The 22500-nt window shown below is 41.3% G+C and overlaps 2 protein-coding genes across 4 annotated transcripts in view; both read left to right on the forward strand.

Moving 5' to 3' along the window:
* LOC123517191 (RYamide receptor-like) overlaps positions 1 to 14262 on the forward strand; it is a 31680-nt gene extending 17418 nt beyond the window's left edge. The window contains exons 5-11 of the mRNA XM_045277195.1: positions 124 to 270; positions 3537 to 3750; positions 10580 to 10798; positions 11029 to 11161; positions 12536 to 12618; positions 13285 to 13405; positions 13565 to 14262. Of these exons, the coding sequence (XP_045133130.1) occupies positions 124 to 270; positions 3537 to 3750; positions 10580 to 10798; positions 11029 to 11161; positions 12536 to 12618; positions 13285 to 13405; positions 13565 to 13788 (1141 nt within the window). The 3' untranslated portion in view covers positions 13789 to 14262. The remainder of the gene's footprint in view (positions 1 to 123; positions 271 to 3536; positions 3751 to 10579; positions 10799 to 11028; positions 11162 to 12535; positions 12619 to 13284; positions 13406 to 13564) is intronic.
* Positions 14263 to 18813: 4551 nt separating this feature from the next.
* LOC123517157 (fatty-acid amide hydrolase 2-like) overlaps positions 18814 to 22500 on the forward strand; it is a 16895-nt gene continuing 13208 nt past the window's right edge. The window contains exons 1-5 of one of the 3 annotated variants that reach the window (XM_045277133.1): positions 18814 to 18911; positions 19293 to 19458; positions 21093 to 21315; positions 21677 to 21763; positions 22296 to 22426. In XM_045277133.1, the coding sequence (XP_045133068.1) occupies positions 18904 to 18911; positions 19293 to 19458; positions 21093 to 21315; positions 21677 to 21763; positions 22296 to 22426 (615 nt within the window). In that variant the 5' untranslated portion in view covers positions 18814 to 18903. Of the gene's footprint in view, positions 18912 to 19292; positions 19459 to 19993; positions 20123 to 20221; positions 20433 to 21092; positions 21316 to 21676; positions 21764 to 22295; positions 22427 to 22500 lie in introns of those variants that run through there. The other 2 variants (XM_045277134.1, XM_045277136.1) reach the window with 2 other exon arrangements.

Here is a 22500-nt window from a genome sequence, read left to right on the forward strand (position 1 = left end):
TCTATATCGATTATTAGCGTCAGGTTAATTCCGTAATATTGTATATTTGATTTTACTGTAATTCTAAAAGCTTTGGTTAATGAATATCTATGAATCTATCTATCAGTGTCCCCTTCTTGGCAGACACAAGGCACTCGTCCACCCGCTCAACACCCGCTGGACCAAGTCACGTTCGCGGCTGGTGATCGGCTGCATCTGGGTGTTCTCCGTGGGCATCTCCATAGTGCCGCTCGTTGTATCCGACGCCGAGCGATTCAACTGGGGCGGCGAGTGAGTATTGCTGCCGCCTCCTGTCTCCCACACCACTTGTTTCCGTAAGACGTTTGATTGGAGAGGCTGGTTATGTTTACTCTGCATACTGTTCCATGGTTTTGTATGTCTGGTATCGGATAGTGTGTGTCGCAGGGTAAGCAGATCGTTGCGCGGCCTAACACCCTCTCCTAGATCATCAGCTAAAACGTTACAGTTACGACGGACACAAAGAAATATTTTATTTTAATGTTATTGTTTTTTTTCAAATCTCGGCATATAGTAAGTTGCCAGTGCAGTTGCTTCATCAGTTGTAGCATCACTTTATACCACACTGTATACTACATTAACTTTTTCTACATTAACTTCTGCAACATTCGCGGTCTTAGATCTAATTTTCAATCTGTGGAACACCACTTCTCCTCTACTAAACCTCATCTTCTTTTCCTCTACGAAACACAGCTGTCTGAGGCAACTTACAGTAGCCCCTTCTCTGTTCCCTCCTACTTTCTCTATTCTCATTTTCATTCCAAAGCTGGATGTTGCGTCTATGTACGCAACGACTTAACTTGTTCTCGTGCCCACGCTCTTGAGTCTTCCGAATTTTCCACCAAATGGCTACGACTTAACAGTCACTCTCAAACTAAATTCATCTGTGCTGTTTATCTCTCCCCCTAACTCTTCTGACTATAGTAATTTCTTCGACTACTTAACTTCTAAAGTGGAGCACATTTTGTCCCTCTACTCTTTCGCTGAGATTTCCATTCTTGGAGATTTCAATGTTCACCACCAGCTTTGGCTTTCCTCTCCCTTCACTGACCACCCTGGTGAACTAGCCTTCAACTTTGCTATCCTCCATGACCTAGAGCAACTGGTGCAACACCCTACTCGTATTCCTGACCGTCTTGGAGACACGCCCAACATTCTTGATCTCTTCCTCACCTCTAACCCTTCTGCTTATGCTGTCACCCTTTCATCTCCGTTGGGCTCCTCCGATCACAATCTCATTTCTGTATCTTGTCCTATTTTTCCAATCCCTCCGCAGGATCCCCAAAGCGAAGGTGCCTCTGGCGTTTTGCCTCTGCCAGTTGGGGGACCTGAGGAGGTATTATGCTGATTTTCCTGGAATGATTATTGCTTCCGTGTCAGAGACCCATCTCTTTGTGCTGAACGCATAACAGAGGTGTTAGTATCTGGCATGGAGGCGTACATTCCTCATTCTTTTCTCAACCTAAACCTTCTAAACCTTGGTTTAACTCAGCCTGTTCTCGTGCTATACATGATAGAGAGGTTGCCCACAAAAGGTACTTGAGCCTTCCATCTCCTGAATCTCATGCACTTTATATCTCTGCCCGGAATCATGCCAAGTCTGTTCTTCAACTTGCCAAACACTCTTTCATAAATAGGAAATGTCAAAATCTTTCAAACTCAAACTCTCCTCGTGACTTCTGGCATCTAGCCAAAAACATCTCAAATAACTTCACTTCTTCATCTTTCCTCCTTTATTTCATCCTGATGGCACCACTGCCATCTCTTCTGTCTCTAAAGCTGAACTCTTTTCTCAAACCTTTGCTCACAACTCCACCTTGGACGATTCTGGGCTTGTCCTCCTCTCCTCCTCCCTCTGACTATTTCATGTCTACAATCAAAATTCTTCGTAATGATGTTTTCCATGCCCTTGCTGGCCTAAACCCTCGGAAGGCTTATGGACCTGATGGGGTCCCTCCTATTGTTCTCAAAAACTGTGCTTCTGTGCTTGCACCTTGCCTGGCCAAACTCTTCCAACTTTGTCTATCGACTTCTACCTTTCCTTCCTGCTGGAAGTTCGCCTACATTCAGCCTGTTCCTAAAAGGGTGACCGTTCTAACCCCTCAAACTACCGTCCTATAGCTTTAATCTCTTGCTTGTCTAAAGTTTTTGAATCTATCCTGAATAGGAAGATTCTCAAACATCTGTCACTTCACAATCTTCTGTCTGATCGCCAGTATGGCTTCCGTCAAGGTCGCTCTACTGGTGATCTTCTGGCTTTCCTTACTGAGTCTTGGTCATCCTCTTTTAGAGATTTCGGTGAAACTTTTGCTGTTGCGTTAGACATATCAAAAGCTTTTGATAGAGTCTGGCATAAAGCTTTGATTTCAAAACTGCCCTCCTACGGCTTCTATCCTTCTCTCTGCAACTTTATCTCAAGTTTCCTTTCCGACCGCTCTATTGCTGCTGTGGTAGACGGCTACTGTTCTTCTCCTAAACCTATTAATAGTGGTGTTCCTCAGGGTTCTGTCCTGTCACCCACTCTCTTTCTATTATTCATTAATGACCTTCTTAACCAAACTTCTTGCCCTATCCACTCCTACGCTGATGATACCACCCTACATCTTTCCACGTTCTTTCAGAGACGTCCAACCCTTCAGGAAATCAACAGATCACGCGGGACGCCACGGAACGCCTGACTTCCGATCTTTCTAAGATTTCCGATTGGGGCAGAGAAAATCTAGTAGTTTTCAATGCCTCAAAACTCAATTCCTCCATCTATCAACTCGACACAACCTTCCAGACAACTATCCCTCTTCTTCAATGACACTCAACTGTCTCCCTCTTCCACAATGAATATCCTCGGTCTGTCCTTTGCTCATAATCTTAACTGGAAACTTCACATCTCATCTCTTGCTAAAACAGCTTCTATGAAATTAGGTGTTCTGAGGCGTCTCCGACAGTTTTTCTCGCCCTCCAACTGCTTACTCTGTATAAGGGCCTTATCCGTCCCTGTATGGAGTACTCTTCGCATGTTTGGGGGTTCCAGTCACACAGCTTTGCTTGATAGGGTGGAATCGAAAGCTCTTCGTCTCATCAACTCCCCTCCTCTGACTAACTGTCTTCAGCCTCTTTCTCACCGCCGAAATGTTGTATCCCTCTCTTTATTTTATCGCTATTTTCATGGTAACTGTTCTACTAATCTTGCTAACTGCATGCCTCCCCTCCTCCTGCGGCCACGCTGCACAAGGCTTTCTTCTTCCTCTCATCCCTATTGTGTCCAACTCTCTAATGCAAGACTTAACCAGTACTCTCAATCATTCATCCCTTTCACTGGTAAACTCTGGAACTCCCTCCCTGCATCTGTATTTCCGAATTCCTATAATTTGTCTTCTTTTAAGAGGGAGGTATCGAGGCATTTGCTGCCCTAATTCTGGCTGACGGTCTTGGCACTTTTTGAACTCTGGAGAGCCAGCGCTCAAGTGGGCCTTTTTCTAATTTCTAACTTTCTTTTTTTTGCCCTTGGCTGAAACCTCCAGATGGTATTACGAGTGTAAGGAGCAGTGGCCGCGGACGCAGAATGAGGTGTACGAGAAGACTTATACGGTGGTGCTGTTCGTGCTGACCTTCGCCTTGCCGGTGGGTGGGCTGGGCTACACATACCTGTCCATCGTGGCCATGATGTGCGCCTACAGGATGCCGGGCAATGCAGAGCCCTCCAGGGACCAGCACCACCTCCACGCCAAGATCAAGGTACGGAGGAAATCGAGAAAGAGTGTGTGTGTGTGTGTGTGTGTAATTCACCTCCTCGGTCGCCTACTGGTCACCCAGCCAGTCTTCCCCATTACGGAGCCAGCTCAGAGTTCATAGACCGATCTTCGGGTAGGACTGAGACCACATCAACACACAACACACACCGGGAAAGCGAGGCCACAACCCCTCGAGTTACATCCCGTACCTATTTACTGTTAGGTGAACAGGGGCCACACATTAAGAGGCTTGCTCATTTGCCTCGCCGCTTACCGGGACTCGAACCCGGCCCTCTCGATTGTGTGCGTGTGCGTGTGTGTGTGTGTGCATTTACCTAGTTGTATTGTACAGGGTTCGAGCGGAGCTCATAGTGTCCTGTCTCCATGCTCCATGTGTGTGTGTGTGTGTGTGCGTACGTGTGTAATTAATTCACTGTTTGATCTGCTGCAGTCTCTGATGAGACAGCCAGACGTTACCCTATGGAACGAGCTCAGAGCTCATTGTTTCCGATCTTCGGATAGGCCTGAGACCAGGCACACACCACACACCGGGACAACAAGGTCACAACTCCTCGATTTACATCCCGTACCTACTCACTGCTAGGTGAACAGGGGCTACACGTGAAAGGAGACACACCCAAATATCTCCACCCGGCCGGGGAATCGAACCCCGGTCCTCTGGCTTGTGAAGCCAGCGCTCTAACCACTGAGCTACCGTGCCGTGTGTGTGAGGATCCCCATGTAAACAGCTATCATTTCCCATATTCACATTGGTGACTACAGCCACTGGCAAGGACACACAGGAGGAAAGAACTTATAGTCCCTTCCTTGTCCCGAGGTGGTTAAGAAGAGTGTGTTCAGAAGAGTGTATTGACAAGAGAGAAAGAAACTTTGACAATGTGAATGCCAATATCAAGAGAATAATCACAGTCAAATGCCAGAAAAAGGAATTCTAAGCTAAGCAGTTTTAAGCTGTACTAGAATAAAACCAGAATAGCATTGTGCTCTCGGGACGAAGCACTATCCTGTACATCGATCCTTCTAGCTGAATAGTAAGGCAAACCGTGGGCTAGTCCGAGATCCCTTTGTTGTATGGTTGAGTGGAGGGTGAGGCAGCCTGTACATGGCTTTGGTTTGTCATCTTGCCCCAGGGAAAGAGTTTAGCATGTCATGGAGTAGTCTTAAGACTATACGATGCTGAGACAGGAGAGAGGGAGAGTGTGTGTGTGTGTGTGTGTGTGTGTGTGTAATTCACTGTTTGATCTGCTGCAGTCTCTGACGAGACATCCAGACGTTACCCTACGGAACGAGCTCAGAGCTCATTATCTCCGATCTTGGGATAGGTCTGAGACCAGGCACACAACACACCGGGACAACAAGGTCACAACTCCTCGATTTACATCCCGTACCTACTCACTGCTAGGTGAACAGGGGCTACACGTGAAAGGAGACACACCCAAATATCTCCACCCGGCCTGGGAATCGAACCCCGGTCATCTGGCTTGTGAAGCCAGCGCTCTAACCACTGAGCTACCGGGCTGTGTGTGTGTGTGTGTGTGTGTGTGTGTGTGTGTGTGTGTGTGTGTGTGTGTGTGTGTGTGTGTGTGTGCAAATAGGACACGAGATAATATTTACAATTCCATCCCAGTATTGTCCATACAGGTAGATCCCACATTCTCTCTCTCTCTCTCTCTCTCTCTCTCTCTCTCTCTCTCTCTCTCTCTCTCTCTCTCTCTCTCTCTCTCTCTCTCTCTCTCTCTCTCACACACACACACACACACACACACACGCCCGGTAGCTCAGTGGTTAGAGCGCTGGCTTCACAAGCCAGAGAACCGGGGTTCGATTCCCCGGCCGGGTGGAGATATTTGGGTGTGTCTCCTTTCACGTGTAGCCCCTATTCACCTAGCAGTGAGTAGGTACGGGATGTAAATCGAGGAGTTGTGACCTTGTTGTCCCGGTGTGTTGTGTGCCTGGTCTCAGGCCTATCCGAAGATCGGAAATAATGAGCTCTGAGCTCGTTCCGTAGGGTAACGTCTGGCTGTGTCGTCAGAGACTGCAGTAGATCAAACAGTGAAACACACACACACAATTACACACTACATCCATATACTCGGCCAGGGCGATAGTTTTAAAAGTAGTGTAGTGGAGAGAATAAAAGCTGAATAGTTGGAATATTGGAGGGAAGGAGGGAGAGACGCGAGGCGCCCTGAAGGATATCCGAGCCAACTTTTCTCAAACACTTTTCAGGAAACCTGAAGAACTTCAGAAACTGTTGCTAGAAGAAGCTGCAAGAGTTAAAAATACGCTGCCAGTCAGCGTTAGCACCTTCCCTCTACTCGCTCCCTTTTCCCTCCTATCTCCATTCCTTTCTCACCTGAGCAAGGCAACACACGTCATCTGCTTTGAATGAGCACCACTTGAAGGATCTCTCTCTCTCTCTCTCTCTCTCTCTCTCTCTCTCTCTCTCTCTCTCTCTCTCTCTCTCTCTCTCTCTCTCTCTCTCTCTCTCTCTCTCTCTCTCTCTCTCTCTCTCTCTCTCTCTCTCTCTCTCTCTCTCTCATCTTTCTGTCTCTCTCTCTCTGTCTCTCATGTTGTTCGCCCCATTTTCTGTCGATGTTCCCCTCATACCCTCACCAGAATTATTACTTAGTATCTGCCTTTTATTTTGCATGTATCTTATGCTGTCTTGTGTGTGTGTGTGTGTGTGATTCACTGTGATTCACTGTTTGATCTGGTGCAGTCTCTAACGAGACAGCCAGACGTTACCCTACGGAACGAGCTCAGAGCTCATTATTTCCGATCTTTGGATAGGCCTGAGACCAGGCACACACCACACACCGGAACAACAAGGTCACAACTTCTCGATTTACATCCCGTACCTACTCACTGCTAGGTGAACAGGGGCTACACGTGAAAGGAGACACACCCAAATATCTCCACCCGACCGGGGAATCGCACCCCGGTTCTCTGGCTTGTGAAGCCAGCGCTCTAACCACTGAGCTACCAAGTCTCAACACATCTGTGTGTGTGTGTGTGTGTGTGTGTGTGTGTGTGTGTGTGTGTGTGTGTGTGTGTGTGTGTATTTACCTAGTTCTATTTACCTAGTTGTAGTTTTACAAGGCCTGGGCTTTACGCTCGTGTGGCCCCGTCTCCATATCTACACTTTTCCAATTTTTCTTTAAAACTATGCACACTCTTTGCTGACACCACTTCTTCACTCAAACTGTTCCAAGTCTCAACACATCTTTGTGTGTGTGTATGTGTGTGTGTGTGTGTGTGTGTGTGTGTGTGTGTGTGTGTGTGTGTGTAATTCACCTCGGTCGTTTGATGGTCACCCAGCCAGTCTTCCCCATTACGGAGCGAGCTCAGAGCTCATAGACCGATCTTCGGGTAGGACTGAGACCACATCAACACACAACACACACCGGGAAAGCAAGGCCACAACCCCTCGAGTTGCATCCCGTACCTATTTACTGTTAGGTGAAGAGGGGCCACACATTAAGAGGCTTGCCCATTTGCCTCGCCGCTTACCGGGACTCGAACCCGGCCCTCGCCATTGTGAGTCGAGCTTGCTAACCACTACACTACACGGTGTGTGTGTGTGTGTGTGTGTGTGTGTGTGTGTGTAATTCACTGTTTGATCTGCTGCGGTCTCTGACGAGACAGCCAGACGTTACCCTACGGAACGAGCTCAGAGCTTCTTATTTCCGATCTTCGGATAGACCTAAGACCAGGCACACACCACACACTGGGACAACAAGGTCACAACTCCTCGATTTACATCCCGTACCTACTCACTGCTAGGTGAACAGGGGCTACACGTGAAAGGAGACACACCCAAATATCTCCACCCGGCCGGGGAATCGAACACCGGTCCTCTGGTTTGTGAAGCCAGCGCTCTAACCACTGAGCTACCGGGCCGTGTGTGTGTGTGTGTGTGTGTGCGTGTGTAATTCACTGTTTGATCTGCTGCAATGTCTGACGAGACAGCCAGACGTTACCCTACGGAACGAGCTCAGAGCTCATTATTTCCGATCTTGGGATAGGTCTGAGACCAGGCACACACCACACACCGGGACAACAAGGTCACAACTCCTCGATTTACATCCCGTACCTACTCGCTGCTAGGTGAACAGGGGCTACACGTGAAAGGAGACACACCCAAATATCTCCACCCGGCCGGGGAATCGAACCCCGGTCATCTGGCCTGTGAAGCCAGCGCTCTAACCACTGAGCTACACACTGTGTGTGTGTGTGTGTGTGTGTGTGTGTGTGTGTGTGTGTGTGTGTGTGTGTGTGTAGGTGGACATGTACGCAATGTAAGTATATATTCCTTGATTCAAATTGATTAATTTTATCTATCTTTTATTTTTTGTTTTGATAATTACCTGCTTGCTGACACGTAAATATTTTTTTATGTTGTTAATCAATTCATAGTATATCTATCTAATTGTTTATTTATATTGTCACTACTGTTCTCCAACATATTTTGTCTTCATAACTGTTGTTCTTGCCAGCGTTGTTAAGAACATAACGTTTTATACAAATATTCGTAAACGTCACGTTCTCCTTGGCAGTCCTTAAAAAGTTAGTATTGAAGTGGAAAGCATTTTGTTTTCTTTTTCCTTTTCATGTCCTGCTTGGTTTTATCTCTTCCCATATTTTACTGCTAACTTGGTCTTTTCGCTCACTCATCGTTTCCAGCTCTCATTTTTCATGTTTCTTTTTTGAGCGATATATTCCTGAACTATTTTTTTTCCAGGTTATTTGCTTCTCTGCACATTTTTTTTTTTTCTTATAACAAGTCTCGGTGAAGTTTGGTTTATAACTTAAGTATCGTTTGCAAGCATTTTAACAAAATTATTTAATATGGCATATGATTCATATTATGAACCGGAATAAAAATCAGATATGATGCATAAAAGAATTTATTTTCACTCGTTGCCCAGTCTTTAGAAACTTTTGGTTCCCTCACCGTGACTATTTTCAAAGGTGACAGAGATGATTAGCCCGGTTATGATAATGAAGTGGTTTTTTTTTCTTATGTCACTAGAGCCATAAAATAAAACATTAAAAACCAGTGCAGCTTCAATTAGAATCTTTTGAAAGGTATAGGAGGTACGGAGTAGCAATGTTTCAGTATATGATACTTTCTTTGAACCGAGAACTTATGAATTACCAATTTTCCATGGAGCCCGTCCTTCCGCTCGGTAACTTTCCATCCATTTCATCATCTTCCTTTCTTATCCTTCAAAACACACTCTTTTTTTCATGTAAGCTCGTAAAAGTGAATCACATATTACTTTGCACATATATAGTGAGATACCAAATAAATAACCTTTTTCTCCTTTTAAGTCATGAAGCACAACTCATCATACTAGCGTTACATGATAATCCTTCTTCGAGTACACTCAATTTTGACAAAATCATCGTTTTGTCTTCCGACTACCACAGCATTATTTTTTTTCTTTTTCAGACACATCTTACCAAGTTCTCTGATCTTTTTTTTTCGCTTCAGCTTTTTTACCTTCTAAATGAGAGAATGATGTAGTACTTTCTCGTCACACAGGAATTATTGATGTTACTATGTGTTGATGTGAGAGTTCTTGTTTCCTCCTCTTATGAAATTCTTTTATCCCTGCATATGATTCGTAGTTGCGTCGCATTAAATCAGTCAATCAGTCAATCTTCTTTTTTATTTCGTACTGGTATTCCTTCCATAGTTTGTTCCTTTCTGTCCCATAAGAAAATGCTTAACGCAACAAGGTTTATTTCTTCCCATTTTTAACACACTCATCAATTCATTACAATCACGAGGCAGTTTTTGCGTTTACTTATTTAGCAGACCAATAATTAGGGAGAGCCAGAGGGTGGTACCGAGTGTGTACTACCTGCGTGGTGGTGAGGCAGGACGGGCGGGACTTCACTCTTCACGCAATGGTGGTCCCGAGTGCAAGTAAACATCCGCCAGTCACTCGTCTAATGGTTGTTACATGGCTTGACATCACCCGACACCATCTTTATTCCCTACTATCTGTGACTTTCTTTATAAGGTACTGCTTGCAATTCACTATTCAATATTTTACACTTTAGTTTAACTTTTAAAAACATTAGTGTTACCACTCTGCGTTTACGGTAGTTTTGTTTAGCTGATAGATGAATTTGACAACGTTTATTGATTTTAGTATTTTACTGCAGTCGTGCTCAGAAGCAGACTAACATTTTGGACTCCTCTTTACAATTTGTATTTTTCCTTCATATCAGGTTCTATGGTCGCCTTTTTTTTTCTCTCTTTTTTTTTCATAACTTAATAATTTATACACTCTAAGCAAAACAGACACAGCCAAAAATGGAGGAAGGAACGATAAGTAGTTAGAGTGGTGTGCATTTATCTTCTGTTGACCAAAACAATAAGTAGAGGCTGCCACCTTTCACCTTCGCCTTTCTCTGGACGCCGTCCGATCAATAACACCTGAGTCTGCACAACCTTAAAGCCCTCAGGAGTGTAGCACCGCGCTTCCCTCAACTTGTCATCGTCATTCACTCTGTGCCATTTGAATCAGTTTTTAGTCTATCTTCCTTTATCTTGTTTATTATGAAGCTTTGATAGTGACGCTATATAACCTCGTTGTTTCGTCGCATAACAATATCCGGCCAATCACACAAGTTCTTTCACAACATGCTCTCCCACAGGCTCTTCTCTAAGATGTTTTCCTCCAACAGGTTTCTCTTTGACATGTTCCTCTCCTACAGGCTCCTCTCTAATATGTTTTTTTGACATTTTTTTGTTGTAAGTTTCTCTCTAACACGTCAATGAAACTTTCCTGCAGATGATCAACATGATGATTGCCGTGATGGTGTGCTTCGTGTTGAGTTGGTTGCCGCTACAGGTGCTCCAATTTCTCATCTACTTTGTGCCTGAGATCACCCAGTGCCGCGGTCGCCAGTGCTTCACTTACTACATGAGTTTTTTCGTGTGCCACTGGGTTGCCATGGCCAACTCCTTCATGAATCCCTTCATCTACTGCTTCATGAGCAAGAACTTCAGGGTAGGAGAGAGAGAGAGAGAGAGAGAGAGAGAGAGAGAGAGAGAGAGAGAGAGAGAGAGACTTACCGCTTTAAAGATCTAGGATTCAATTAATCTGAAATCGAAAACACTTAATTTGTTGACCAAAACCATCCCATTACCACACAGGAAGAGCGCACACACACACACACACACACACACACACACACACACACACACACACATACAGGCAAGTGTTCTCTCTTTTGCCAGGAGGACTTCCTACAATTCTTGCGGAAGTGTGGCTGCAGGAGGGACACGCGCCGCCGCCGGTCGCCGCCCTGGAGCCACAGCGACCTTGGCTCCTCCTTCCGGTCCATCCTTAATATCACACATAAAACTTCAGGTCAGTCATTCAGCTCTCTCTCTCTCTCTCTCTCTCTCTCTCTCTCTCTCTCTCTCTCTCTCTCTCTCTCTCTCTCTCTCTCTCTCTCTCTCTCTCTCTCTCTCTCTCTCTCTCTCTCTCTCTCTCTCTCTCTCTCTCTCTCTCTCTCTCTCTCTCTCTCTCTCTCTCTCTCTCTCTCTCTCTCTCTCTCTCTCTCTCTCTCTCTCTCTCTCTCTCTCTCTATATATATATATATATATATATATATATATATATATATATATATATATATATATATATATATATATATATATATATATATATATATATATATATATATATATATATATATATATATATATATATATATATATATATATATATATATATATATATATATATATATATATATATATATATATATATATATATATATATATATATATATATATATATATATATATATATATATATATATATATATATATATATATATATATATATATATATATATATATATCACACACACACACCTCTATATTGTGAGCATGTTGCTATAAGTGGGCCACGTTTAGCTGGTACATTCAGTATTATCGCAAGCTCTCCTACCTTACTATAGTTTATTTGCTACGATATTTTTTCACTATCAGAATCCAGTACATGAACAATGAAAACAATATTACACAGCCATTGACGAAAAATTGTGGTATCGTTATGCTAATATGCTGTGAGTTATATTATTTGAGCTAAGTACTGTGCTTATGTACTGTACGCTTACTCCCAACCTCAGTTCGAGGGAACAGGAGTGACAGGCTTCTTTACACTTACAGAACCACAAGTCATTTACTGTCACTGCTTAAAATCATAAGCAACTACATTTCCTGAAGAGGAAGTGTGCATGGATAACAGTTTGCCCACAGTCATGATAAAGGTTAGGAAGCCGTGTAATACACATAGTAATGAGTAAACTTCTGCTTACTCGAAATGTCGGTTTGTTTGTTTTTTCTTGTAGTCTACTTGTAGTCTTTCTAGATACCAGCCTTTTCCTTTTATGTTTCCAAGTTGTTTGTTCTGTTGAATTTTATTTTATTTGTCTCAGCTCCAGTCTGTGAGAGGGCTTAACATGGGGGCTTATCGCCACACTTCTCCTTTGGCTATCAATCTGGACTTCTGTTTGCGTGCCAACCCAACAAGTTGTGCACTAACGTAACCGATCTGGCTTTGAAGCACAGCCTGCATGCAGAATTGCTGCATCATTACCGACACTGACACACCTGCCTACCATACCAGTGTTCACATCCGCATGAACTATTTTTTTTTTTAATGAATGCTAGGCTTGACGTGTCTACTTTACAAAGTTCGACGTGGTTGAGACGTGGCTTTTGTGTGTTGCAGTACAAAGCCCCAGCAGAGCAGGCCTGAGAGCGAGGCAGGACAGCCAACGAGAACCTGAAGACACTGAACTCAGGCTTTTACAGGTCTGTGTGTGTGTGTGTGTGTGTGTGTGTGTGTGTGTGTGTGTGTGTGTGTGTGTGTGTGTGTGTGTGTGTGTGTGTGTGTGTGTAATTATCAGCCTTGGCTCCCTTTTTTTTCTTTTTTTACCATTACTGGATCTGTTTTAATGAATTCAGTCCTAGGCGCATCCTGTTTTTATTTACGATTATATTCAATTATAGAAAGTTTTCTAGTTCCTTCCACTCTTATTCTTCCCACCTCCCCTGCCTCATTATATCGAGTCTTTCGTCATGTCCCTCTATCGCAAGTTAATATATACTCCTAGTCTTTCCCTTTAACGAGAACTCTGCCTGAATCTGCATTTCCCACTGACTGTGATTCTTTCAATTTTAAGATGGATGTTTGTGGAAACTTTTCTTCATTTTGATATTCATTTTTGGCAATTTTCTTTTGGGACTCGAATCATCAGTTATTTTTTTGCTACCTTTTTGTTGCCTTTGGCCAGAATTACTGTATGTTTAGATGTAAGATTCTTTAAGGATTGTTTCCTCCATGATCCACCTTATCTAAACTCATCATAGGAATTATCTCATACATTTTCTTTTGGGTGCACAAGTTCCATGATTTTTGTAAGACTGCAGGTTCCCTATCTAAATGTATTGCTTCGTTTCCATGCCATCTCTCCCAAGCCATCACACGGCAGCTTAAGAGACTATCAAGTTTGTCGAAGTTCAGCGAAATGGAGGGTAGTAAGAAGCAGCAGCGGGCGGGGTGTCTCGGGCAGGACTGTGCTGGCCGTGAAGACATCAGGTAACACGCTGTAAGGTATTCTAGGTCTTCGTCCGTGACTTGCAGTCTCGATGTGACAAAACTGTAGTGTGACGAAGCGTCACTTGGGTGATGTAGTGAATGAATTCTAAACCTCATATTATTTACATACAAGTACTTATATTTTGCTGATGTTGACAGCTGTCGCCTCTACCATCATGAGGGACCCTTACAAGAAAACCAACGGTGAACATCACCACGACTCGCCTCCTCTAAGTTGCATCACTCAGCGTCCAAATGAAGTCTCCTCTCCCGCACCCAAGCAATGCTCCCCAACTCTTATGGACACTCAGCTCACAGACGAAATCTCAGAAATTCCTGATAATAACTGTTTTACTAAAGTAAACTTACAAAGGGAAAATTAATGTGAGTGCCAAGCGTGACCACGAGCAAGTTTGTGGTATGCGGTGGTGTGACAGGCGAAGGAGACTTGCTGTGACACATGCCCATGTACACATGTAGTTGTGCATGTACGAGAAAGGACAGTGGGCATTGCGTATAGGTCGCGGCCAACCCATTGCCGCCATATTGATATCAGGAGATATGAATGGAATTCTCGCAAGCACCAGTTGTTAGTACTAAACATTGATTATCGCAAGCATGAATTATGAATTGAAAATGTGATATACTTTGTCACAGAAGGGGACAGTCCACTGGTTATATTTAGATTTCCCAAATATATGTTTCATGAGAGAAACATTGCCATTATTGTTGACGGGAACAGAGAAATCCCCACTCTTATGAAATGCCGCCTCACCTTCCCAACGATTGCACCGCACTGAGTTACCACTGACATACATTTTTTTTTTTTCTTTACGCTATGGCCTATAGACCCTGTAGGTATACTTGAAGAGCATGTATAGGAAGTGCTGTTCAGCTTCCACCCATTAGTGGCGCAGGAATTTTATTTTTAGTGGTACCCATATTAGGGCCCATATTACCACCCAAGCGCATCTTTGGTGAAACCACCTAGAACCTGGATATCATGGTGACATTTAGTTAACTTTAAACCACTCGACAAATGGCATAGTTTCAAGGCGGTACGTGGTGTGATTTCAACCTACGCGCGGACGTCTGCCCGATCCCATGTTTACCAAATTATCCACTACGCCACCGCCTCCCTTATGCATCCGTCATCAATGTTTAGGGGCCACTGACCTTGAGAACGCCACCTTCGTTCCCATGGTTGCTTCGTACAGATTTATGGACCAACAGGATCACCTTTTATTCAAGTATATTATGAATAAGTATAAGTAAATTATTGTCATAGCCTGCATCTATGTGTGTGTGTGTGTGTGTGTGTGTGTGTGTGTGTGTGTGTGTGTGCGTGTGTGTGTGTGAATAATTCACCACGGTCGTCTGCTGGTTACCCAGCCAATCTTTCCCATTACGGAGAGAGCTCAGAGCTCATAGACCGATCTTCGAGTATGGTAATCCATTACTCTGTTGATATACATTTCAGCACTTATCCAGCCAGTGGTGTGGTACGGAACTTCTGGTCTGAGTAGTGTTTGTTTGTTCCATCTCTCTCGATCTCCTGTTCACTAAGATATACATATATATATATATATATATATATATATATATATATATATATATATATATATATATATATATATATATATATATATATATATATATATATATATATATATATATATATATATATATATATATATATATATATATATATATATATATATATATATATATATATATATATATATATATATATATATATATATATATATATATATATATATATATATATATATATATATATATATATATATATATATATATATATATATATATATATATATATATATATATATATATATATATATATATATATATATATATATATATATATATATATATATATATATATATATATATATATATATATATATATATATATATATATATATATATATATATATATATATATATATATATATATATATATATATATATATATATATATATATATATATATATATATATATATATATATATATATATATATATATATATATATATATATATATATATATATATATATATATATATATATATATATATATATATATATATATATATATATATATATATATATATATATATATATATATATATATATATATATATATATATATATATATATATATATATATATATATATATATATATATATATATATATATATATATATATATATATATATATATATATATATATATATATATATATATATATATATATATATATATATATATATATATATATATATATATATATATATATATATATATGTCTGTAAAAACTGCCCTGTTAGTATGTATGCTTTGTATTACAATTGTATTTTTCAAGTCTTAAGTGGAGTATTTCATTATATTAAACTTTTCTTTCATGACAATGCAAATCTTCTTGAAATTGTCAAGGATCTCTGCTAAACATTTTGGGTCGCCAACGCCCGGCAGCCTATATTGCATACAAGACTAGTACTTGCCACTGACAGATATCAATTCTCTTTGTGGTGCTCATATGTAACGGTGTCACATAGTAATTCACATCGTACTTGTAATAAATTACAAGTATGATGTCCATTACTATTTGACACCGGTACATCGACTTCATGTAACTGTTCAGAAAGACATTGTCCATTATTCTAAACATGACAAACTGAAGCTCGCGTGTGTGCGCGCACACACACACACACACACACACACACACACACACACACACACACACACACACACACACACACACATATATATATATATATATATATATATATATATATATATATATATATATATATATATATATATATATATATATATATATATATACTCTCTCTCTCTCTCTCTCTCTCTCTCTCTCTCTCTCTCTCTCTATCTATCTATCTATCTATCTATCTCTCTCTCTCTCTCTCTCTCTCTCTCTCTGTTGCAAATATCACTATTTCATGAATGCCATAGTTACTGTCTGACCAATCTTCCACACCACCACTGTTTGTCCTCACCATGTCTCAAGTCCCTTTCTCGATTCGCCTCTCAAACAGCCTTGGAGCCGTATGCCTGCCAGGACCAGGGGGAGGACTGGCAGGTGTGTTGCCGCTGGCATGGATAGCACTATTTTCAAGTAAATAAATGTTGTTCAAAGGTTAGTTTTTTTTATTCCCACATCTGAGCGTCAGTCCTTTCACGTCTCAAAGTGTGGGAATCAGGGTTTGTTATACGTACCTGTAATGTGTGACGCTTTTATTCATGGAAACTTTGTTAGACTTATTTTTGCGGCCAAACGCCATACGTCACCATTATGAGAAGTATGGTAAAGATAAAATCTGCTGAAACATTGATACATGCCTTTGCTCTTTTCTTTTAAAACTGAAGAAAAATATGAGCTACATGGATAACAAAAAGAAACGCTACACCATGTCATTACTTTTCTCGCTTCTCTTGTAAAGTATGGTAAATGTTCTTTTATTTTTTTTTCATGTCAATCAAATCATTGTTTAGAGTAAAATGTATGCTGCACATGATATTTAGAGCATGGTACAGTCAAAAAAGCAAAAAAAAAAAATTTTTTTATCTTAATATGGGGAAAAGATACATAGACGAATCTAAAATTATATGGGAGTGTTTTGTTATTTCCTGTTCCAGCTACTTCTTTTTATGTTTCACACCAGTGAAATTAAATACTTATCAAGTTTTCTGCACTGATAGTACCAAACTTCAAGACTGTGAAGGTGGAAGCTATTATTTTCAAATCCATAACGTCTTCCTAAAGTTCCATGACGTCTTCCAAAGTTTTTATAATAGCGACTGGACTCAAACTGGCATGGCACTGGAGGCTCTGTCCACACCAGCGGGCAATGCACGTATGGGTAAAAGAGAGTTGTTTGTCCGTCAACGTTTTCTCCGTCTTTGCTCGCGGGCAGACAGTTGAACTGCTCATAATGGCAACTGAGTAATTTCACGGGCACTTACCGTTCCGCCCGGTGTAGGTCAACTGGTGGTCCACCTAGCACTCGGGGACCCGATCATGGGTGAACAGCGTGACAGACGATTTGAGGCCCCATTTACGCTCTGCAGTCAAGGAGTGATCTCACTGATCTGATGATGTATTCAGTAGACGACTATATTTGGCTCATGGTTTCTTGGGACGGCTTGACTACTTAGATAGTTACACATTCGACTTCACAGGATGGCCAAAAGAGACCCTATCGAAAACTTGATTAATAAAGAAAACAAGAGAAGAAAAAATACCTCTTAACTCACATGGACTCAACACTAAGAGAGATGAACATTTTATAAGAAATATATAACAATGAAATAGACTTGGATATACCCCAAAAAGATTGAAGACTCTGAATTCAGAAAAATACAGAATAACCTGAATAGGGACATCCCATCAATCAGACAGAAAAGACGTATAGAAAAACTTTTTTATAACAGTGGAAGTAACTCATATACCAAATACAACATAATGTAACCAATTAGATGTAAAAATTTTGATCATAGTATTATATTCATGGATTTAAATTGACATAATATTAATTAACGAACAGTCATGAACTAAAACAAGACGAATCCCTAAAAGTCTATAGATACGGAACACAAACTTAACTCAAGTAATGATTTGTATAGTACATCAGTACATGTTCTGCTTTATCAGGGTGTAGAACAACTAGCCAATCGGAACTAACCGATGATAAATAGCGATATTTACAGAAGAAAAAATCAAAGAACATGAAACCAAGACGACAGATTACCTACCATGAAGCAGGGAAAAAAGGAAGATATATTAGGTATGTCACCACAAGTGTTCTCATGGAATTGAGACTAACGCGGGCACTTTCGATAATCTAGGGAGGGAAAGGGGAGAGACTGGACAAGTTAAAGAATGTTATCCTCTTGGGAGCGTAAAGGAATACCAGATAATGAAAATATCACAAACCACGCAGATACGAAATGTAAATAAGATGTTATTCTGATTTTTTCTTTTGTCACAGTTAAGTTTTCATCTTTATACTTCCCATTTCCCAGTAATATTAATGAAAGGGTTGCATTCCTTTACCACCACTTTCCTCTAGCACAAGATAGACATGATGTTCCATGAAGAAGTACATGATGATAATTTGACACTAACTGCTAAGGAAGTCCTGCTTGTTAACTCCTGCTTACTTCACGCGTCTCGCAGTATCGTTGCTCTTTGCCCGCCATCAAACCTCAGCCATTGCTTCAGTCACGAAGGCCATTATGGTTAGGTGTCCATGGTCTGTCGTAACGATGTGATTGTATCCCGCCTCCAAACACGTGAATGATTACGTCACATTCACGTGGATCCTTGTTTGCTCGCCAGCGGCTCCTCTCGGCCCCTTTGATGCCTCAGCCGCTCGGGCTCGGCATCAGTGATCGGCGATTCAGTTTCAGTGAGGCTTTAGCAGTCATCGGGAGTAGCTGGGTTGCGCGATGCTTAGGTGAGTTGTCCATCCACCGAACTTGTATCGATTATTATACCTCAATCGTATTACTGTACCATTAGTCTAAAATGTTCTGATAGATTTAGATACATAATTGGTTGACAATTCATAAATGAGAGCCATTAGAATTTTATGTATATGATAACGTGGCTGTCAGCAGCGTGCCGCTATGCTCCAACACAACGGCCAAGGAAGTTCCCTAACTACATCTCACTGGTAAAGCTAACAAACTCTCTCTCTCTCTCTCTCTCTCTCTCTCTCTCTCTCTCTCTCTCTCTCCACCGATGTTGGTAGCTGTCTGTCCATTGAGAGCAGTCTGAGATGATATTAACATATTATAGTGCTGCACTACGGTTTCACGATTTCCTTCCTGCACAGTGTAATCATCTCCTTCCTGACGTGGTTGTACCTGGCGGCGGTACGATGCGTGTTCAGACTCTTGTGGTTACCAACAGGACCTACCAAATTTCTGTTGCCGCCAATCGACGACCCAGCGCTTGTGCAGTCTGCCCGCACCCTGGCACTGTGGATACGGCAGAGGAAGGTGCGTAACATGTTCTCGGTCCCCAAGCAAATTCAAGAGTGTTAGAGAGAGAACCGCTATGCTGTACCACTTTACGTCACATTACAGTGTGCACATGCAGGCTTGACAAACTAGCGCAAAAGTGCTAGTTTAATAATCATATCATTAATATTTTTTTTATTTTTTTTATTATTAGTTATTATTATTATCATTATTATTATTATTATTATTATTATTATTATTATTATTATTACTGTTGAATTATTATAATTATGTATTGATCCATTACGTTGTTTATTTTTACATTTGTCCTGTGATTGTGAGCAAGGATTTGATCAGAAAAAGTGAAAGTTTTTTTTTTCATTCTTTCACTCTTATAAGATAGTACAATAACTGATAAGTGATAAGTGTGTGTGTGTGTGTGTGTGTGTGTGTGTGTGTGTGTGTGAGAGAGAGAGAGAGAGAGAGAGAGAGAGAGAGAGAGAGAGAGAGAGAGATAGGGGTAATCTGAAGTTGACGAATACCATTTAGGGTTGCATTATGGTTAAAGTTCCTGCCAGCGTTCAAACTGAAGGGGAGCTCTGGTGGCGCTGATTGACCATCCTCTACATGTTTCACTCATCTCAGGACAATCATCTGTGGGATGTTTTACTGCAATATTTTAAAGCAGAGCGAAAATACGAAGGTACTTGAAAATTCTTATCACGAGTGTGTTGACGGGTCGACTGAGGAAGATAGCTCCAGTGAATTTTGTGAGAGGTAGGGTTCGTCCTCTCCACACGGTGACTCTGGCCACTGCCTTCAAATAGAAAAAGACGAGAGTGACCTTGAGAGAGTGGCTACTCGTACAGTACAAGGCTCATGATGACTTATGATGACTTCCCACATGATAAACAATTTCCTCACCGTGAAGTTCGTGCTGCTTATGATGGCAAACTTTGCATGCAGCTCATGACGAAAATTTATCCATGGTCATCTGTCTGTGCATCTTAACGGTGTGTTTTTATTCGTCATACGTTTAACTCAGAGCTCATCGTCCTCGGTCACCAAGGCGGATATGTCTTATTTAGGCCAAATTCCCTCCATATAAAATTCTGAGGGACGCCAAGTGTATTACGAACACGGGACACCAAATTTCAGCGTGCTGTAGTAGTAGTAGTAGTAGTAGTAGTAGTAGTAGTAGTAGAAATGGTAGTAGTAGTGGTAGTAGTGGTAGGAGTAGTAGTAGTAGTAGTAGTAGTAGTAGTAGTAGTAGTAGGTAATAGTAATAGTAGTAGTAGTAGTAGTAGTAGTAGTAGTAGTAGTAGTAGTAGTAGTAGTAATAGTAGTAGTAGTAGTTGTTGTTGTTGTTGTAATAGTGATAGTAGTATGAAGCAAGGATGAGAGACGGGTAATAGTCTCTCATCCCTGATATGAAGCGGACCAGGCCAAACAACGTATTTTCCAATTGTGGCTATACTGGTTGGTTCGTTAAGAGCGCTCTTGAGCGGCTCCCACCACTTCGAGGTTTGCTTAAATTAGGCAAATTAGACTACTATATTCTCATTTGCAAGAAAGGTAGGTTTTTTTCAAATCATTTGTTCGAAAAAGTTTTACATTAAAGTAATAGACGTTTGCTTGATGTCTCCCTTCTATCCATCTATTCTGTCTCTCAGAGGAGTGCTGAGTCCATCGTGGAGGCTTTCCGGCGGCGCGTGGAAGCAGTGAACCCAATCATCAACGCCGTCGTTGATGAACGTTTCGAAGCTGCTCTGCTGGATGCCCGGGGGATCGACCAGCGGCTTGATGCATGCACGCAAGAAGAAAGGGAGGAGATAGGGCGAGCCCAGCCACTACTTGGGGTACCGTTCACTGCGAAAGAAAATGTTTTAGTGAAAGGTAAGTGGTGCACGGACAGGTGTGTGTGTGTGTGTGTGTGTGTGTGTGTGTGTGTGTGTGTGTGTGTGTAAGATTCCTACCTTTTAGACACTTTAGATAAATAAACTTACTCTGCTATAAAACGCTTGTGTCGCTGGCCAACACTCAACAAGACTCGGATAATGTGATTAGATAACCGCAACTTCTTTCTTGATAGTGGTTGCTGTTTTATATAATCTTATCAAAGTCAGACAAGTATTAATTTCATCTTTTAAAAGGTGGTTTCATTATACTAGTTTTACTCTACAGTAACAGAATGTTTATCATGTGGAAACTGTTCAAAGTATAAACCAGCAGTGTATGTAACTAAAGATGTCTTCAGGGCTGAGCTGCACCCACGGGCTGGTACTGCGGCAGGGTATGAAGGCTGAGCGGGACGCCGAGGTGGTATGCCGTCTTCGGGAGGCAGGTGAGGCTCTGATTTGGCGTTGCGGGAAAATATATAATTATCATTAGTTAATTAAGTAAATTGCATGTGCTTGGCTGGTCCACTCGTGGTCCGCTTCTCTTCTAGAGCGAGCTGAAGAGTTCACGTGACGATGCTGCCCAGTCATCAACGTTTCTCAGGTGTGCTGGAAATAGAAAATTTCTTAAAAAATAAAATTAAAAATAAAATTAAATAAAGTAAACATACAAGAGGAAGCTAAAGTTATGTTCACTTAGGGTGGCAAAGATGAATCGATTAGACCTTGAAGTAATCATCAGTGAGATGATAAAGAGTCTGTATGTTGAATTCCTTTCTTTTCTTTTTTTTTTTTTTTTTTTTGCACGTAAAAAATTTTGTGTTGTAGTTCTTGCATCAATATACGAACAAACGCATACTCACATTTGATCTTTTATTCCATCAGTAAAGTACATACACCCTGTGGGACATTTTCATTGAATCTTAAGCAGTGTCAGTATTCTTTCCTGTTTTAAGATTTAATTCCTCTTTGTGCTAGGCGCCATCCCGCTAGCTGTTACTAACGTACCGGAGCTCGGCATGTGGATCGAGTCCAGCAATATCCTGTATGGCCGCACCTCCAACCCTTATGACGTCAGTAGGACCCCCGGTGGCTCCAGTGGCGGCGAGGTGTGTATGTTTCACTGTTTGATCTGCTGCAGTCTGGGACGAGACAGCCAGACGTTACTCTACGGAACGAGCTC

Source organism: Portunus trituberculatus, chromosome 41 (assembly GCF_017591435.1).
Source record: "Portunus trituberculatus isolate SZX2019 chromosome 41, ASM1759143v1, whole genome shotgun sequence".
In the NCBI taxonomy this organism is placed as follows: domain Eukaryota; kingdom Metazoa; phylum Arthropoda; class Malacostraca; order Decapoda; family Portunidae; genus Portunus; species Portunus trituberculatus.